This window comes from Coturnix japonica, chromosome 19 (assembly GCF_054131305.1).
Source record: "Coturnix japonica strain WE chromosome 19, WE-NBRP24, whole genome shotgun sequence".
In the NCBI taxonomy this organism is placed as follows: domain Eukaryota; kingdom Metazoa; phylum Chordata; class Aves; order Galliformes; family Phasianidae; genus Coturnix; species Coturnix japonica.
This window is the reverse complement of record NC_140681.1, coordinates 11,130,309-11,147,864: the sequence shown is the minus strand read 5'-3', so window position 1 is coordinate 11,147,864 and position 17,556 is coordinate 11,130,309. Positions and strand designations below refer to the sequence as shown.

At 55.2% G+C, this 17,556-nt stretch overlaps 1 protein-coding gene across 1 annotated transcript; it reads right to left on the bottom strand.

Moving 5' to 3' along the window:
- Positions 1-1,632: 1,632 nt before the first annotated feature.
- STK35 (serine/threonine kinase 35) lies at positions 1,633-17,284 on the bottom strand. Its single transcript, XM_015881947.3, has 3 exons — positions 14,365-17,284; positions 10,029-10,776; positions 1,633-4,519 (listed from the first exon to the last, which is right to left on the bottom strand). Exons 1-2 carry the CDS (start codon positions 15,023-15,025, stop codon positions 10,064-10,066), a joined length of 1,374 nt encoding a protein of 457 aa, XP_015737433.2. The 5' UTR covers positions 15,026-17,284; the 3' UTR covers positions 1,633-4,519; positions 10,029-10,063.
- Between the last annotated feature and the right edge of the window lie 272 nt (positions 17,285-17,556).

Genomic DNA, 17,556 nt, shown 5'->3' with positions numbered 1-17,556 from the left:
TGAGAGAAATATGGACTTGTGCTTTGCACCGAGTGACTTCACGCTCCGGCTCCTCTACAAGTGCTGGAGCCTCTGTGAAGTGCAGGCTCTTGAAAATGTTTCCTCCACGTGTGTCACAGCAGCTCCAGAGAGTGCAATGGTGACGGCAGCATCTCACGGCTGCTGATGTTCAGTCTTTCCGGTGGCCTTGGGGCTGTTGTGGCCACGGTGGCCATTGGTTGTTTCTTTGGAGCCTGTCCTGTCCCTGCTGCCTTCCTCTGCTTGCAGCTTTGCCATGTGCAGCTCTTGCAGATGCACCTGCCCGGCTGCTGAAGGGCCAGGAATCATTGGGGTACTTTATTTTTCAGCTCTCAAGTAACTGAAGTGTCTTTGTGGAGTTTAACAGCCCTTTTTTGCATATAAAATAGGTCTCCAGAGATCAAATCTAGAGTGAAATGTTTCTCCTTGTGACTGACACTAGTGATGTTTAAAAGCTTTTTGGCTGTCGGCTGCATGGTCACCTGCTCCTACACCTTCACTGTGCAGCGTGGTGGCACACGTGCCAGCTGACCTGGCTTCCACCCCTGAGCTCCATCACTACATTTACAGGGACCAAACTAACAACACTGGATTATTGAGGGCCATGGGAGCACAGCTTGCCATGGGGGCTGCTACCTCTCCAGATGCAAAGTGTGTTTTGCCATCAGCCCCTAACTGGGGGCTGCCCAAATGCTCCCTTCCACTAGCCTAGCTTAGAACATGGGGAAATCCCAGCAGCAAGAGAGTCTTCTGTTTCAAATCCTTGTGCTGCTCCAAGGTGACTGGGGAGCACCAAGGGACTAGAGGATACGTGTGCTCTGCTAGTGGGAAATGGGCTGAGACCTTCCTGTGCGAGGGGGCAGCTGCACTGGTGACTGCTTTGTTACACAGGTAGGTTCCTGCTTGTGACAAACTATTCTAGGAAATATAAGAAAGCAGGACTTGTTGAGGGCTGCACTCTGCAAAGCAGCTGCTGTGGCTGTGCCCCTGGAAGGACTTGTGTTCCTGGTACAGCAGAGCCAGGCTTTGCTGTGTACATGCTTTCACGTAAGCAGATGATCCACTTGTGATGTAGATGTTAACCACTACCTGCAGGCAGCCCAGAGCTCCTGCAGCTCCTTTAGCCTCTTCCCCCCCTGCAGGAAGGATGCTCTGGAATGGGGACCAGGGGCTCTGAACACCAGAGCTGCCCTCACTGTGTGTGTCACCCAGTTTACGTCCTTCAGCCTGAGGGTTCCCTGCCTGGTGCCCCTGGAAGGAAGGCAGATCACCCCCATGGGGCTGGAAGCATCCATCCATTTTGGGTGCCTGTTAGCAGCAATTACACAGCACAGTGATGGCTGGCCAAGGGGAGCTGTCACACAGGGGCACAGCATGGCCCCATGTGCCAGGACACTGTGTCCCTTTGCCTGCTCAGGGGTGGCCTCATGTCCTTGGCACTCAGGACATCACTGGCTGCCTTTCCCTTTCCCTGCATGAAGGAGGGTTGTTGTCACAGCTCATCCTCACTGAGATTTTCCTATTGTGGATGCCAATGGTGGCAAAGGGACTCCAGGTGCTATAAAGGTGCTGCAAAGACAAAGTCAGAATGGAACGAGCACACACAACTCACCGTTCATATGGTGTGACTTTTCAACCCCATCAAACAGCTTTATTCACACAAACGTCTCTTAATTTACAAAGCCTCTGCCACTCATACACATCAGGGCATCCACAGCGTTCACAACTTAAATAGAACGTCTCATACCAACCCGAGTAAACCAAGTACAAAAAAAATTCATATAAAGTTGTTCACACGTAGGTCCTAAATCACCAGCTTCTGTGCAAAAAGAAAACCAACCAACAAAACAAAAAGGAAGTAATACAGATCCATTTACTAATACCATTAACTTCGGAGTCTGGGTTTGAGCCTTCTGCCCTCAATGGGAAGCAGGTGTCCCCATGTCCCATAGCTGGGACGTGGCATTGTCACATTGTCGTGTTCCTCCCATGGCATTCAGCAGGCTTAAACCCAGCCTCGGTACTGCATACAGAGGAGACATACGACGCACACAACGGAGGATTTCCACAACGATGGTAAATGCTTGTTTTAAATCTTATTGCTCCAGGAAGGCTCTGGGAGCCTCTGATATGTGAAGGAGCTGGGTCCTGAGGAGTAAAGGAAGACCGTGGGGGTAATTCTTATCTGTCACTAGCACCGTTGAGCCTCAAACACAGCAGCACGGGGGAGCTCACCTAACCCCTCTGCCCTCCTCTCCATAGACCCACGCTGCCTGCAGAGTCCAGCACACCCACACGGTGCTGACAGCCGGCCCTGCTGCAGGCTGGTGCAGATAATGTGTTTCCCAATCCTCCTGAGGCTTGGCTTGTACCCCCCCCACCCCACCTCCCTCTTGTAAACAGCAGTCAGAAGTAAACAGTTTCATACAATCACCCCCAGTGCTGGGCTCAGCCTGGACACCCAAAGGGCAGCAGGAGGGCACATGGTCCCCCCCTACAACAGCATCTCCCTCCATACCTGGATGCCTTGGAGTTGCTGTCCTAAGCTTGAACGTTCCCAGCGATGCAGCCCAATGCCAAAAACTCCCCCTGCAGGGTTCAGCCTGCAGGAGATGCTCAACAGATGCAGGTGGGGAGAGACACCTGATGCTGCCACCTCGTTCTATAGAACAAGTTTGGTCTGGGCTAAAGCAATTGGAGGAGAGGTGCTAGGAGCTGTAAACACAAGGCAGCTTCATCTACAGTCCAGGAAATTGAGCGCAAACAGCAGCAAAATCATCAGGGAGAAATGTTTTGAAAAGGGCAAATTAACAGGGAAACATCCACGTTGGCCAAAGTTTAGCAGCCTAGGGCTCATCCTCGGAAGTGTTTGCTAACTCCTAAGTAAGGCACTACGGTCTAGCTTGCTAACATCAAGCTGCTTTACAAACACATCTGAAATGCAAAAGCTGAGGTGAAGACGTGTGGTTTGAGAATGGCCCAAACCTGACATGGGCCAGGAGGGTGGGGGGGGGGGGACTTCCCCAGTGCTCACCTGCCACCTCCATGCCCTGCATGCAGACCTCCTGCTGGGAAGCTCATTTCTTCCAGCAAGGGGCCCTTCCAGAAGCGTAACCCATGAGTGGGATGGGAGGGTACAGCCTTCTGCATGCACCAGTTCATGCCAGGGATGGGTTGTAACAGTCAACAAGCAACAAAAGCTCTATTGGGTGGAGGAATGGAATAGGGCACTAACACTGTACTGTGAACAAGAGATCAGTTCTCAGCTCACTATGGCCCTTGGGGCAATACTGGGCATGAGTGGGGCCATCCAACCCTGCCCAGGAAAGGGGCAGTGCCAACAGCTGGGGGGCAATTAGACCCCAGGAACCCACTTCTGCCTGAGCCCTGGTGCTGTGGGGCTGAGTAGTGGCAGTGATGCTGCTCCTCAGACTGGTTCTGACAGTGTCAGCTCAGCAGGGAGCATTTTAGCTTGTCCAGGCCCCAGAGGTTGGAAAAGAGGTGGTGCTGTATTCTGCATTTACAGCGAGCAAAGTCTAAGGACAAGCAGCATAGCCCCAGAGTGTTAAGTGTTGCTACAATATAGGCAAGGAGACTGAGTGTTAACTGATCGGCCTGAGGTTCCAGCCTCCTCACCTGAGCTGTACTGACTGCAACCAAGTGACCACAACCAGCCTTTTGCTTTACTGAGACAGTTTTCTAGCAGGAAGAAGTGTTTTACAGCAGGCCAGAATCCAGCCCAAGAGCCACTGAGGCCAAACCTCCTCCCAAGCACCGCTCCTCACAAATGAAGCTTGGCATCAAATGGCTCAGAGTAGTGGATTGTTTTCAGTTTCTCTTGTATGCAGACAAAATGTACCTACGTACTCCCCATTAGCTCTGTGTCCCTACAAACACCATTAGTGACACCCAGCTTAGGGAGACAAGGGTCTGCCCCTCGCAGGGCAGTGCTGACTCCCCAGTGCCTTTCCAGCTTATGTTACTCTATACCTAACAGCAGTTTCTAGTCCAGGCAGCACGCACCTATCCAGAAGCTGCCTGGCTATGAAAACATTCTACTGCTTGCAACACACGGTCCATAAGACTCACCTCTAAAGCAATGCATTCCAACTGCAAACCCATTTCCTTGGTGGAAGCAATAAACCCCCAACCAGTGCCCAGCTGGGCTCAGCAATCCTGTCTGACAGCAGACCACAGCTGTCTATTAACTCCTATAAAGACCAACTGCAGAGCAGGGGGGACATGGGGAGGGCTGGGCAGGGCAGCTCTGTGCTCTGGATCGCATTCAATAGTCTGGTGAGTGTGATAAGTGCCCAGCTTGTGCCCCTGCAGCCCCCCTGCGCCCCCAGAACACCACTCACCAACAGAACAAAGTTAACACCCAAACATTTCACATTGCCAGAGATCCTGAAGACCAAGGATCTTTTATATTGTCACCATCCCTTATCTTCACAGCCCCTCGTTGCACGTAATGGAGATGATGGGTCCCTGGTAAATAAACCTGCAGGAAAAACAAGAAAGGAGAAACAGAGATCAGACATGTGCATGTTACTGCAGTGAGACTTTGCTCCCCTTAGCTTTCTTTAATTAATTAATTTAATTATACTGTTTGTCAGATATTAGTTCTCCAGTTAGGAGATGCTGTACACTGGGAGGAGATACAAACAGTCACTGAACTGGGAGTCAGGGAATTCTGCTCATGTAGCAGTGAGATTTAGGTTCACTATTAGGAAGTTGTTCTTTATGATATGGGCAGTGAGGCAGTGGCACAGGCTGCTCAGAGATGAGGTGGGTGCCCCATCCCTGCAGGCACTCAGGGTCAGGCTGGGGGGCTCTGAGCACTGATGGAGCTGTGGGTGTCCCTGCGCACTGCAGTGGGTTGGGCCTGATGGCCTTTAAGTGTCAACTCCAACTCAACCCATTCTATGACCCTCGTGGCTCCCTTCCAACTCAGAATATTCTGATTTCTTAAGCAAATTTTAACTAAAGGAACGGGCTGCAAGGTAAAGCCCCAGCGCTGCCCATGATGGCACTGTCCTCAAGGACCTCCATGCAGCTGAGCACAGTGGAGAGACAGAACACACCGTGACTTTGGGGTCACACTGAACCTCTTGTCCTGTGCGTCAGCAGCAGCTCGGGCTCTTGAGTGCTCTGCAAGAGGCTGCTAAAACCATTTGGATGCAACCAAGAGCAATGCAGCACCTTGTGCAGCCCCTGAGGATGCTCAGAGCCTGAGTTTTGGGGCAGGAAGGGCAACTCTGCACAGCACTTAGGGAAGGCAGAGCTCAGCTCTGCACAGAAGCCTTTTTCTCCTGGTTAAACAACACACGACCCTTCAAACCAAGTGCAGCGCTTTGCTTCACAACAATTTTCCCCACAATTAACAGCAGTTGAATTATCCCCCAAACTTCAGCTCTGAGCAAAGTAACATGGAGCAAACAGGGAATTTAGTTTCCCCTTCACAGTGCTGAAGACACAGCCGTGTCCCCTCCAGCTCTACAGACAAATTGTGCCACAGCCACTAACCAGCAAACGACTCCAATCCCTTAGTCCCAGGAAATCTCGTTAAAGAAATCCACGCCTGCAGAATCCACTTTTAAAGGAAGAGGCCGAGGTCGCTTGTACTCAGCTGGGATAGAAAGAAGCTGTTCTGTGTCCCGTGGGAGGCACTGGGACACCAGGGCAGGGGCAAGGGAGTGAAGAACTGCTTGGAAGATTCCTCCTGCGGTGCAGCTCCATCAGCAAGTAGGGCAGTGCTGCTGCTACTTGTGCCTCCCTGGAGCAGGAGCAGTTCAAGGAAGATCCTGGTCTGACTGCTCCCAAGCTCACTGCACTGACGCACGTTGTTTCTGGGCTTGTTCAAGAGCTTTTAATACCCCTGCTGACGCCACTTCCAGTTTTAATCAGCTCGAATGTTCGCTCAGCATCAGCTGAACACGAACCAGCAGCCCACAGCCCTCACGCAGCGCTGATGGGGATGACGCTAACGTGCAGCTTAAGGAAGATGGAGATGAAAACATGGCCCTCGGGGTAGAAGTGGGTCTCACCAAGGAAGACGTAACCTGGCAGCTGCTGGTGCTCACATCATCCAGCCCTCTGCGGGGATGCAGGGTGCAAGGGAGGGGGCTGAGAGCCCACTGTACCCCCATGTCCTTCTCAAACACATATGTGGGGCTCCTTGGTTGCTCCCTTCCATCCAACCCAGAGCATTCCCTAAAGGGATGTGGGGTTAACAACAGCAAAGCACTACCACTCAATGCCAGAGGTGCAGCCATCCAGCCCTGCCCAGGGCTCTGCTCCTCTCCAGTTGGATGTGACACTGCCTGAAGGATGTCAGTGCCCTGCAGGGTGGCCCAGAGGTGCTGCAGCTGCTGCCATGGCCAAGAGGAACTGACCGTGCTGTTCTCACCCCATGGTTTGCTCTGTTCATGCCAGGACTGACAAACCATGCCGACAAAGTCCCTTCCAGCAGCATCAGGGCACTTTTACTGTCTCCCTAACAGACACATCCTACCCCAGCACAGCTGCCTTCACACAGGCAGCTCACAGCCAGACCCATTTCTGATATGCACTGATCCCTGCCCCCCAGAGGTGGATTCCTACAGGGCAGCTGTTTACTGACAGCACTCAGGTGTCCGTGCAGATATGCTCATCACAGAGAGGTGCCACTGAGCTTGTTCAGTATCAGTCCTGCTGCACTGATTCTGTGATTTTGCAGATGCAAACAGAACAAGGCAAACGCCAGCAGTTACTTTCAGCTGACACCAGAATGTGTCAGAACGTGGGGCAAAGCAGCTGAGGGCAGCACCTATACCCAGCCCAAATCACTCTGCATTCAGATTCCTGCCTTCTGTCCTGAAAAGAATCACACCTATTTTGCTCACAGAGTATGATTTACAGAACGAGCTGCCTTCCACACTGAACAAAATCACTGCAGTTTGACACCTTACAGGAATTATAAGCACACATTTCCTTGCACGTTAAATTGCGGAGGTGGGCGATGCTGCCTCTTGTTCCCTTTGTAATCCCCTTCTTTCTGTGGACAAGATCAGTGAGCAGCACACAGACTCTCATTGCAACACACCTCAACAGCTTCTTGGGTGTGCTGCATGATCTTCATGGCTCTCCTCCAATTCAAGACATTCTACGCATCTATGGTTCTGTGAGCTTTGCTAATGAGCGCCCAATGCATTCTGCACAAACAGTGCCTGGGAAGGCAGCGAGGAGAATGATGGACAGAAACAGTGACGCCCACAAGGGAACAGCAAACTCAGGCTTTGGATAAACCTGAACTGCAAGAGATGGGGAAGCAATGCTCAGAAAAGAGAGGGTTATCCCCAGGGAATGCTGCCCATCTCCACAGGACACGCTGCTGCCTTGGGGTGCAGGCAGTGATAAGCTCATCTAACCCCAGGCTCAGCTGAAAGCAAGGCCAGAAGCACCGTGCTGGCTGGGAGCAGACACCAAATCCCTCTGTTTTGCAGGATAACAGCATAAGAGGCATGGTGAGCAGCAGGACTGAAGGCAGAGCTGCTGGGATGCAAAGCATGATCAGAAGAAGTGAAGAACAAGGGAAAATCTGATTTGCAGGATCAGGGTTACAGTTTTCCAGGTCATGATGTGGGCCAGGTCTGCACAGGGGCTGAGACTGTTGGGAAGGGAACCTCACTGCACAGCCCTGCACTGCACACCAAGCCCAAACTAAGCAGGGAGAGGTTACTTCGGTTTCCCGGTCAACTTAAATTACCTGAGAACAGAATTCAGGCCCTGCCCTAAATCCCATTTTAAGCTTCTCAAGCTTCCGATTTAAGCTTTGCATTAAATGAAAGCCCCACAGTAGGCCAGAGGTAGGCTGGTTTGAACATCCGCATAGACAACGCATTAAGAAGCCCTATAGGAAAGCACACCAACCATCCCACTGCCCTACAAAAGCACACCAAAGGAATGCTCCCACTGCACAGCGCATGGCTGTGGGTTTGCAGGGAGCACACGGCCAGTGCCAGGCTCCTATCTGGGCCACGCTGCCTTATGTAAGCACAGCATCTCCACTGCAGCTGCGTCACCCCCAGACAATCAGTGGCAGCTCATGGAGGAGGGACAGAGAGGGGAGGGGGGGCTTAGAAGGCAGCTGAGTTTTATGCAAACAGCCCCAGGGTAGGACTGTCCCCTCCATGTTTGTTATCCCTGCATGTACCATTCTGCAGATATGCGCGGGATGAATTTTCCCCAGAGGGCACGGGCTGGTTGCATAACATAGCAGCATCATGTCAGCAGGAGAGTGATCCCAGATGGCAGCAACAAAGCCTGACCCCCACTGCACAGCCACAGCTCAGAGCAGGCACATCCCTGCCCTGCTAGAAGCCTCCTCCCTTACCCCAGGGTGCAAGGCGGGGTGCCCTGCTCAGCACCCAGGACTTTTGCATGCCTGAAGCACTCACATTCCTACAGGTCACAGCCCTGCTCTGATCCCCACCCCATGTTCACACCAGGACCAGCACCAAACCCCAGCCCCCGGCAGACTCAGTCACATCACATCAATCACTTACAGTGGAAATTTTGAGGGAGTCAGTGCACTGTGTGGCAGGAGAGCAAAGGAGGTGGTTCACGGACCAATCTGGACAAACCAGCAGGGATGACACCTACCCAAGGGGCTTTCCATTTCTCTATCCCTGTTTCTCTGGGGTTCATTTTGAGGGACGCATCAAGCACTTCCTACAGAAGGTAAAGGTGCCAAGAGCTGGATAAGCCCCAGAAGCCCATCCCCTAAAGGTATGTCCCACACTGGCTGCTGGAGTGCAGCAGACCCAGGTGGAGGACCACCAAGAGATGCTGGAGGCAGCACAGAACCTACCTGGCACACACACAGACACTGACCGCAAGGCTGACAGCTGGGTGTTTGCCAGTAAAAGCAGCAGTTCTGGCTTTCATTGCCCTCTTGTATCTGCGGTTCACTTTGATCCAGAAGGATCTGTTGGGTTTCTGGTGAGTAAGGACCAGGAAGCAGCACTGTCCAGCTCTGAAGCAGCCTGTGAAATACCAGGGCTGGAAAGATAACTGCCTCACCCTGTAATCTGTCATTTTTCGGTTTCATTGAAGTGTTTGGCCAGGAGAGCCCCATAGTAACAGCTCTTGTTTACAGACAGCTTTACCAATGATCACTACTGCTCATTCCCTTGATGTCACTGCTGAGTGACACAGCCAGCTCTATCCCACTTCTGTGGGTGTCCTTCCCAACCTCCACTAAGGACCAGGATGCAGCAGAAGCCAAGTTCAGGACTATTTAGGCCCTGAGCCTGGGGAAGAAGGGAGGGACTGTGCACGAACCGAGCTCCATCTGAACACAGATGTTCTGTAAGCTTCCTTCCTGAGCAGACTCAGGTCTCAGCTCAGATGTTAAACACCAAAGCATCCCACTGGTTTATGCAACTGTGCTTGGCACTGAAGTCCTGCCTTCAGCAAGGAAATGAAATGAGATGGATGCACATGCTTTGCAAGTGAAAGCAAGGAAAACAGCCTTGTCTGTGCCAGAACCCACCTGCCGCTCAGCTCAGTGCCTCCCCAGCAGGCCAGCCATGACCCAAGCTGCCCTTCCCTAATACCAGTGGGGAAGGAGCACCATGTTTGAGAGATAGGAACTCTCATAGCTTTGCTGAAATCACAGCACGTGGAGGAGACAGAAGAAAAGGCAGCTCCTTCCCTGCCTCTGGAAGGGACCAACACACCCAAAGCTGATGTCAGGATGTTCAATGTGCCTCCCCAGCCCAGGTCCACAGAGCAGAGCCGTGTCTGGGCTTTGGGCAGCACCAGGACATGCGGCTGCTCATCTGCTCTTCACCTCTACTGTATTGCTGCAATAGAATAGGTGGGGAAAAAAACACCACTCAAACAGAGTTCTGATGAGTCACTATAGAAATAGCTCTGGGAACATAAAGGACTCCATTGTGTCACTACAAAGTGCATTAACAGGCTGGACAGCAGACAGAATAATATAAAAACCACCGATCACTTACCCAGCTGCAAAGCACAGCAGTGCCCTGCCCTGAATTTAAGCAGCACATGTAACCTGGTCCATTCTGGTTTCGAGCTCAAAGGCATCAGGTCGATCCTGTGGGTTAGCAGCCAACATGTCTTTCAGGAGCTGCTTGATCCCCTCAGACATGGAAGTCCTGCGCCTCTGAGGGATGTGCAGCTCCATCTTTGGGTTTTCTAGCAGCGCTTCCCCAACAGGCACAATCTCAGACCCTTGCTTGATGTAGGTCCCCAGCAGCTCCCTCTTGGTTTCAGCATCAATGAAGGTGAGCCTCTCAATCATGGCCCAGATGATGATACCGAGGGCGAAGATGTCAGCCTTGGCAGTGTAGTGCCCCTCCCAGACCTCGGGGGCCATATAGAAGTCAGAGCCACAAGCCGAAGACAGCCAGTACTTGTTCACATTCACATTTCTGTTCTCATGGCCACCCTTTTTTCCTCGAGCCGTCAGACCAGCACAGACTTTGCTGAGCCCAAAGTCAGCCACCTTGAGAACTGGGGTGCCCGACTTCTCGGTGATCAAGATGTTGTCTGGCTTCAGGTCCCGATGGACGATGTGGTTCTTGTGCAGGAAGGCGATGGCGCTGGTGAGCTGCAGCATGAAGCTTCTGTTGGTCGCAGGGTCAGGTCGTCGTGACAGCACGTACTGGTTGAGGTCCCCCCCTTCACAGAACTCCATGACGAACCAGAGGTAGCAGGGCTCCTCCGCGTAGCCCAGGATCCTCTCACCTTACCAAAATGGAGCAAGAAAAACAAAGAGTGAGTTCTGACAGGCACGTTGGAAGGTGTCCACACTAACTCAGAACAAGGGAAAGACACGAGGGTGATTTACACAGACAGTAAAAGTTTGAGGAACTGGCTGCACTGGGACAGGTTGCCCAGGGAAGCAATGGAGTCACCCACACACCCAACACTGCCAGGGCCAGAGTCTTGCAGCACACCAGCTGCTCTCAGGCCAGATGTGAGCTGTTTAAGCACTGTGTTTGTGCTAAGAGAGCTCTGCCACTTCCCTACAACTCTAGTTAAGCACCAACAGGTCTTCAGAGAGACCAAACTGGAAGCTCAAGCAGTCAACATAGTGAGGTAGCACTATGTTTAAGTGCAACCTCAGCCATGCTGATGGATCCAGCTGCCTCTACAACAGTCAGCAAAGCACAGGCAAGTCCGAGTGTTTGGACACTACTTAAAGAACTCCACCTACTTTACCAAGGTTGTTTTGTTTTCATTTAGCAAAGGCCTGCAGACCATCTGGGAAAGCAAACTCCCAGCAGCAGGTAGAGCCAAGCACTACCAGCACCACCGAGCCCCAGGCTCTCTGGCATCCACAGTGGTCAGCGATTGGTGTGGGTGGGAATACTGGTTATTTGCACAAACAGTCTGTATCCATGGCTACTGCTATGGAAATGAAATCCTGCACAACACAAGGGTTTGGCTGCACCTCCCTGCCCTCAGCAGAGCATGAGAAGCAGGGCTGGGGTGTGTGGGGGGGGGGTTCAACATCTCCCACCTGGGGTCTGCAAAGTGCTGAGCCCAGCACAAGGGGTCAGGGAGCTCCTGTCAGCCAGCACCATGAGGAACCATAGCAGTGCCATGTGCACAGAGCTGGGAGCATCACACCATAGCATGCAGGTGGGACGAGACAGCATTTCCCAGCGGTCCCATCCCAGGGGGAAGCAGCAAAGACCCGCTGGCTCTGTCACACTGAGGTTTGGGCTCAGCATAACAAAGGCTCAGATTCAAGACGAGGCCCCACACGTGTCTGCAGGCACAGGGAGGACACGGCTGACCCAGCAGTAGCCGTGAGCACCGTGCACTTCACTTTGGGTGGGGTTCTGCTGGGAGATGTCGAAGCCAAGAGTAATATTTCCTCATTTTCTTTCTATAATGTGAAAGCGTTTGAGTTGTTAAATCACCTTCCTGCCTTCAAAACAAACAGCTCCAAACATAACGAGCCGGCAAGCCACTTAAAGATGAACTTAGCAAGACAAGCTGCAAAGAGATGAAGGGACACAAACAAGAGCCCAGAGCTCCAACACCAAGCGGGCGACCCTCCATCCCCACAGCCACCCCCCTGCAGCCTGTCCTGGGAGCTCATTAACAGCTTGCTAATTTGCTTTGCATCAGTGGGAACAACCTAATGCCAGAAGAACCAGCCTCCCACTCCTCAGCGCTGCATGGAACCTCAACTCCCCCTGTGCAAAGACGCTGTGCTGGAGAGAAGGGAGCCAGGCAGTACAAAGCCAGGGACCTGGACCCATGGGCAATGTGCCATGGAGCACAGCCCCAGCTCTGCTCACTGAACAAAGCAGCTCTGCCCATCGCTGCTGTGGGTCGGGTGCAGCTAACAGCGCACACAGTCACACACAAGACCCAGAGGTGTGCACGCATCATGGCACTGAGAGCACATTGCTCAACTCCACACCTCTCCTGGAGGCTCAGCGCTGCCTTTTTGCATCCTGCCCCAAATGAGACGTGGTGTAATCAATTAAACACGATGGAGACGATGGCTGAGCGCTGTAGCTACGACCTGCATAGCCTGCTATCCCGACAGTTATGCTCCTGATGCAGAAAGAGCCTCAGATTAATCCCCCCCCCTCACCCTGAGCCGGGCGCCTTGGCACAGCATCTGTGCAGCCTGTAAATAGCCACGCTGCAGTCGTGCAGAATGGCACGGCTGCCCGGCCACGTGCCCACTGCAGCCTCAGCCAGGAGAGCTGCGGGCAGGAAGGGAATATATGCAGCTCAGGGGCTCTCCTGGCTCTGCTGCTAACAATATTTATCGGTACGGTATCAAAGCCAAAGGTGGGGAAGGTGGTGAGCACAGCTTCTGTCCCTGCCTGGGGCCAGCAGATAACACAGCTCAGAGGGCAGGCACGGGGAGGGAGAAGATGAAGAGGGATCAGGACAGGCAAAGCTCTCCCAGCAGCAGGGAGGTGATTGTGCAAGGAACAGAAGGCACCTGCCTGCAGATGGGTGGGGAGCACCGACAGCTCCCCCAGAAGCCTTCTCTGAGGGATGCTGCCTGTCAGCATGGGGAGCAAGAGACCCCAAGCACAGGGAGCTCTCCGTGTGGAGGGCAGGCAGCCACCCCACAGGGCTGCACAGAGAATAGGATAGAGCCCTTCTTGGGGACACTGCCTTGGATGTGTGCATGAGGAGTGAAAAGAAGCCAGGTTCAGGGCCATGTGAGGACATACAGAGGTCCAGACATGATCCCAAGGGTGTGGGAGCTGTAGATCTGCTCAGAGGGCAGCTCTGCAGCCTTCCACAATGTCCACAGCAGGGGACACCAAGCCAAGGGGCACAGGCAGCTGGAGAGACACTGGGGGCACCCAGGAGATGGGGCTCCAGTATTTTTCCACTTCTTTGCTGCACGTTGGCAGAGCTGGGCCTGACAGCAGCCAAAGGAGCAGAGGGAGGGAGCACTTTGGAGATGTCACCATCACAGTCATTGGTGGTGGCAGGAGGTGACCCCAGCAGCTGCGTGATGCTGCCGAGGGGACCCAAGGGAAGGTGGCAGCCATCCCTATAGGGCAGAGTGGTGGAGAAATAGGGATGGGAGAGTACAGAGAACAGCCCCAAAACTGTCAGAGCCCATGGGAACACAGAGGGCGCCATGGAAGTGGGGTCACAGCCTCAGGGTACTCAGAGATGGGGCTGAGAAGGGGAAGGACTGAGGGCATCCACAGGGCAGAGCAGCAGAAATGGGGGTATGATGGAGGAACAGGGGGACGTGCCTGAGCATGGAGGTGATAATGGGATCACAAGGTTGGAGGGCTGCAGAGGGGAAAAGCAGAAGGAGGGGGGTGGGAAAACACAGCACAGTGCAGGCAATGCTGGGCTGAGTGGGGGAAAAAGTGGTAAAATAAAAGAGATAGAGGAGAGTTAAAGAAGATGGGGGCAGCCTGGGGAAAGGGGGATTGGAAGAGAAGGGCTCCTTGAGGGCAGAGGATGCCAAGGAGGAATTTAAGCAATGTGGGGGGAGAGAGGAAAAAAGGGGCACAATGGGAGCACCCATGTGGGGATCTCCAGAGCTGGAAGGCCAAGGGAGAGCACCCAGCAGCTCATAGAAGCTGGGGTAGGAAGGAGCTCTTAAGATAAGGGTTATAGGGACAGATCTGGAGATGGGAACCCCATGGCAGGAGGGGCCGGGGGCACAACGGGAGCACCCATATGGGGATCTCCAGAGCTGGAAGGCCAAGGGAGGGCACCCAGGAGCTGGGGTAGGAAGGAGCCCTTAAGATAAGGGATACAGGGACGGACCTGGGGATGGGAACCCCACGGCAGGAGGGGCCGGGGGTTGTTGTGTGCCGGTACCTTTGAGGGAGGTCTCCACCAGCCGCAGGTAGAGCTGGCTGCGCTTGTTGCCGTGGCTCATGCGCTGCCCCAGGCCGTGCCGCTGCAGCACACACTCCTCGAACCGCACCACGTTGGGGTGCTGCCTCCTCAGGCTGGTCAGCGCCCAGAACTCGGCCAGCGCCAGCTCCACGTTCTCGGGGGCGTCGCAACGGATCCTCTTCACCGCCAACCGAGCTCCGCTGCGGCTCGACACCGCCTCGTACACCACACCATAGGCCCCGCGGCCTATCTCTGCCAACAGCCGGTACCGAGGGACCCCCGCACCGCTACCGCCCGACCCCGGGCCCACCACCACCGCCGCAGCCTCCTCCTCCTCTTCCTCCGCCATGGGGCCGCGCCGCCTCCTCGCCGCCCTTTGTGTCCGTTTGCGGCCTCCGTCCGCCGTCTCCATAGCAGCGCGGTGGGGGCAGCCCCGCTCCCAGCCCCCCCCCGTCCGCCGGTCCCCGCGTGGAGCCGGGCCGGGCAGCGCCGAGCGGGACGGGGGGAGCGGCACCGAGCGACACAGGGCGGAAAAGCGCGCCCTGCCGGCCCCTTTAAGCGCTCGGCCAATCGCGGGGCGTCGGATCGTACCATCAACATTACGGGGGGGGATGGAGTGACGGAGACGGGACGTGAGCATCGTACCGGGAGGGAACGGAGGAGGAGAACCGGGGATGGAGGGGTGATAAGGGTAGTGAGGCCGCTAGTGCTGCCCGCCGGGCTGCTCGGTGCGGGGGGGATGAGAGCAGTGAGGGCACGGCCGGCCGCTCCCCCTGCGGAATGGTGTGCGCCGAGCGGCTGTAAACACTGCGGCCGTGGGGAGCGCAACGCCCGGTGCGGCCGGTGGGGTTTGTGTTGTTATGTAACGGGGGGCGGCACAGCCCCGCCTGGTCCGCAGGTAACGGAGCTCCGAGTTCTGGAACGTGGGCAGGGATGGTGACACCACCCCCATCATCCACCCCTCGGGTTGTCGGTGTCCAACACCGCTCATCCCGAGGGGGGAGTTAATCCTAATGCCCGACCCCCTGTAAGGCCGTGGGGAGCAGGGGCCGCCCACCCCCCACCCTGTTATCCCCACACCCTGTTATCCTCACACCCCATTATCCCCCCATTACAGAACACAGTGGGGATGGGCGCACCCTGCGGTGTCTCTACGGGCTGCAATGACCCAACAGGGGTAGCTCCATTCTAAATCGAAGCCCCTTCCCCTCCCTGCAGGCGGTGCGGGGCTGCCCTCCGTCCGTCCCTGCTGCTCTCATCGCCCCTATTCCCCTCCCTGTATCCTCCCCCATCCCCGTATCCCTCCTTGCATCATGCGGGGCCGGCTCCAGCCCCGTGCCGCTGACGCTGTGTGCCGCTGTGCCGCTGCCTCCCACCCGCTGTAACACGCACTTTTCGTCCCCCCCCCCCCTTTTCCTCTCCGAACTGATGCACTTAAAGCAAAACTTAACTTTTCTATTACCGCACATTTCTCTTAGCCAGGTGTTTAATTACCATTGTCCCAGGGAAATGTCAGCGTGACTCACAGGCAGGTTCCCATTAGGAAGAGACGGATGAATATTAATTAACGCTCGCAGGTGGGTGGGTTCGGTGGCAGCGCCTTTCCCAAAAAGGCCGTGTCACCCCCACACCCACCCGGACCGCAGGGAGCTGAATGCGGCCGGATCTGCGCACATAGAAAACAATGGGGGCTGCGGTGCCTTGGGGATGGGAGAACCCGGATCTCTTCCTGCAGCAAGAGAGGTGGAGGCACCTGCTCCATCCCGTGCTCTTGGGGTTAGTTCAGCCTCCAGGAGCCCCACTGCCTATGGAGCAATCACATGGGGATGGGGATACTCCAGATGTGTGCTGGGAGCTGGTGCTGCTGCCAGCCGGGCTGCTTTTGGGATGCTCCACACCATGATCCCTGGGCATGATCACCTGGAGACGGGGCTCCCAGGGTAGCTGTAGCAGGATGGGAACTAACAGTGCACCAGCAGGAGGTTGGGTTTGGGGGACGTGCAGGGTGAGACAGGAACTGCTTCTACTTTCAGCATGAGAACCCTCTGTGGAACCCCGTGGTGTTCAGTAGTGAGGGTGAAACCTCCTGGGGCTGCCCACATAGCACCGAGGATGCCGCTGTGGTTTGTGGCTGCTTTTTGTTCTCGGCTTTGTTCTGCACCTACAAACCTTCAGCTGAGGGTGAAAACACAGCTAACACAGCTGTCCTCTGCCTGTGCCTCCATGGGGACTGAGCATCCCTGCAGCACTGCCACCTCCCAGCAGGTGACATCCCCTCCATCAGCCCTGGGAGATGCTCGGCCCTTGCTTCACCTCTCCATGCCCTCTCCTTTAGTGCCTGAGTGAACCCAAACCCACGAAGTGCCACGTGCCGTCCATATGTGGCACCCCAAAGGTGGTGGCAGCAGTGCAGGCAACCAGCTCCCAGCCGTGCCCATTCCCCTGTGCATGGGGAAGGCTGAGCGCAAGCACCACGTCCGGCAGCTGGTGCTCGAGCCGGGGAGAGAGGCAGGTTGCTGGGAAACATCCCTCTTGAGCACCCGATAAAAATAGCTCCGTCTTCAAGGCGAGAGGGCAGGCTGCGCTGCAGCCAGTGGGGCAGTGGGGATGGGATGGGGATGGGGATGGAATGGGGGCAGAGTGCCTTGGTCTGGTGTGTAGGCACTGGGGCTGTCAGGATGCAGTGCTGATGGGGCTCTGTGGTGCATGGGTTGGGGGTTCCCCAGCACTGTCCATCCCCAAATTGGGCTTAGAGATATGTGCCCAGGGTACGGGGCTAAGCAGAGGGTGTAGGAGCTCCCTGCCTCCCACCACCACTCTCCCCCAGCCCTTTTGGGTTCACTTCTTTGAGTTTGTCCCCAGGAGGAGTTTGGGTTTGCCCCTTGCCCTTTGGGTGGCCTCCCTCCTCTCCCCAGCTTCACCACAGGGCTGGGGCTTCTCCCAAGCTGGGAGCATGAGGCTGGGGGCTCCTCATCTCCCCCACCTCGGGCAGGGCTCGCATTCAGCACCCAGCAGCTAAGAGAGACCCCCACCCACTGCCCGTGCCGAGAACCCCAACGGGGTAGCAGCAACCAGGGGGCAACCTGGAGCGCTCACACCCGATCCCTGGGGCTGCAGCGACGGAGCCCACCAGGGCTGTGTCGGGGATGCTGCGGGGCTGATTATTCACAG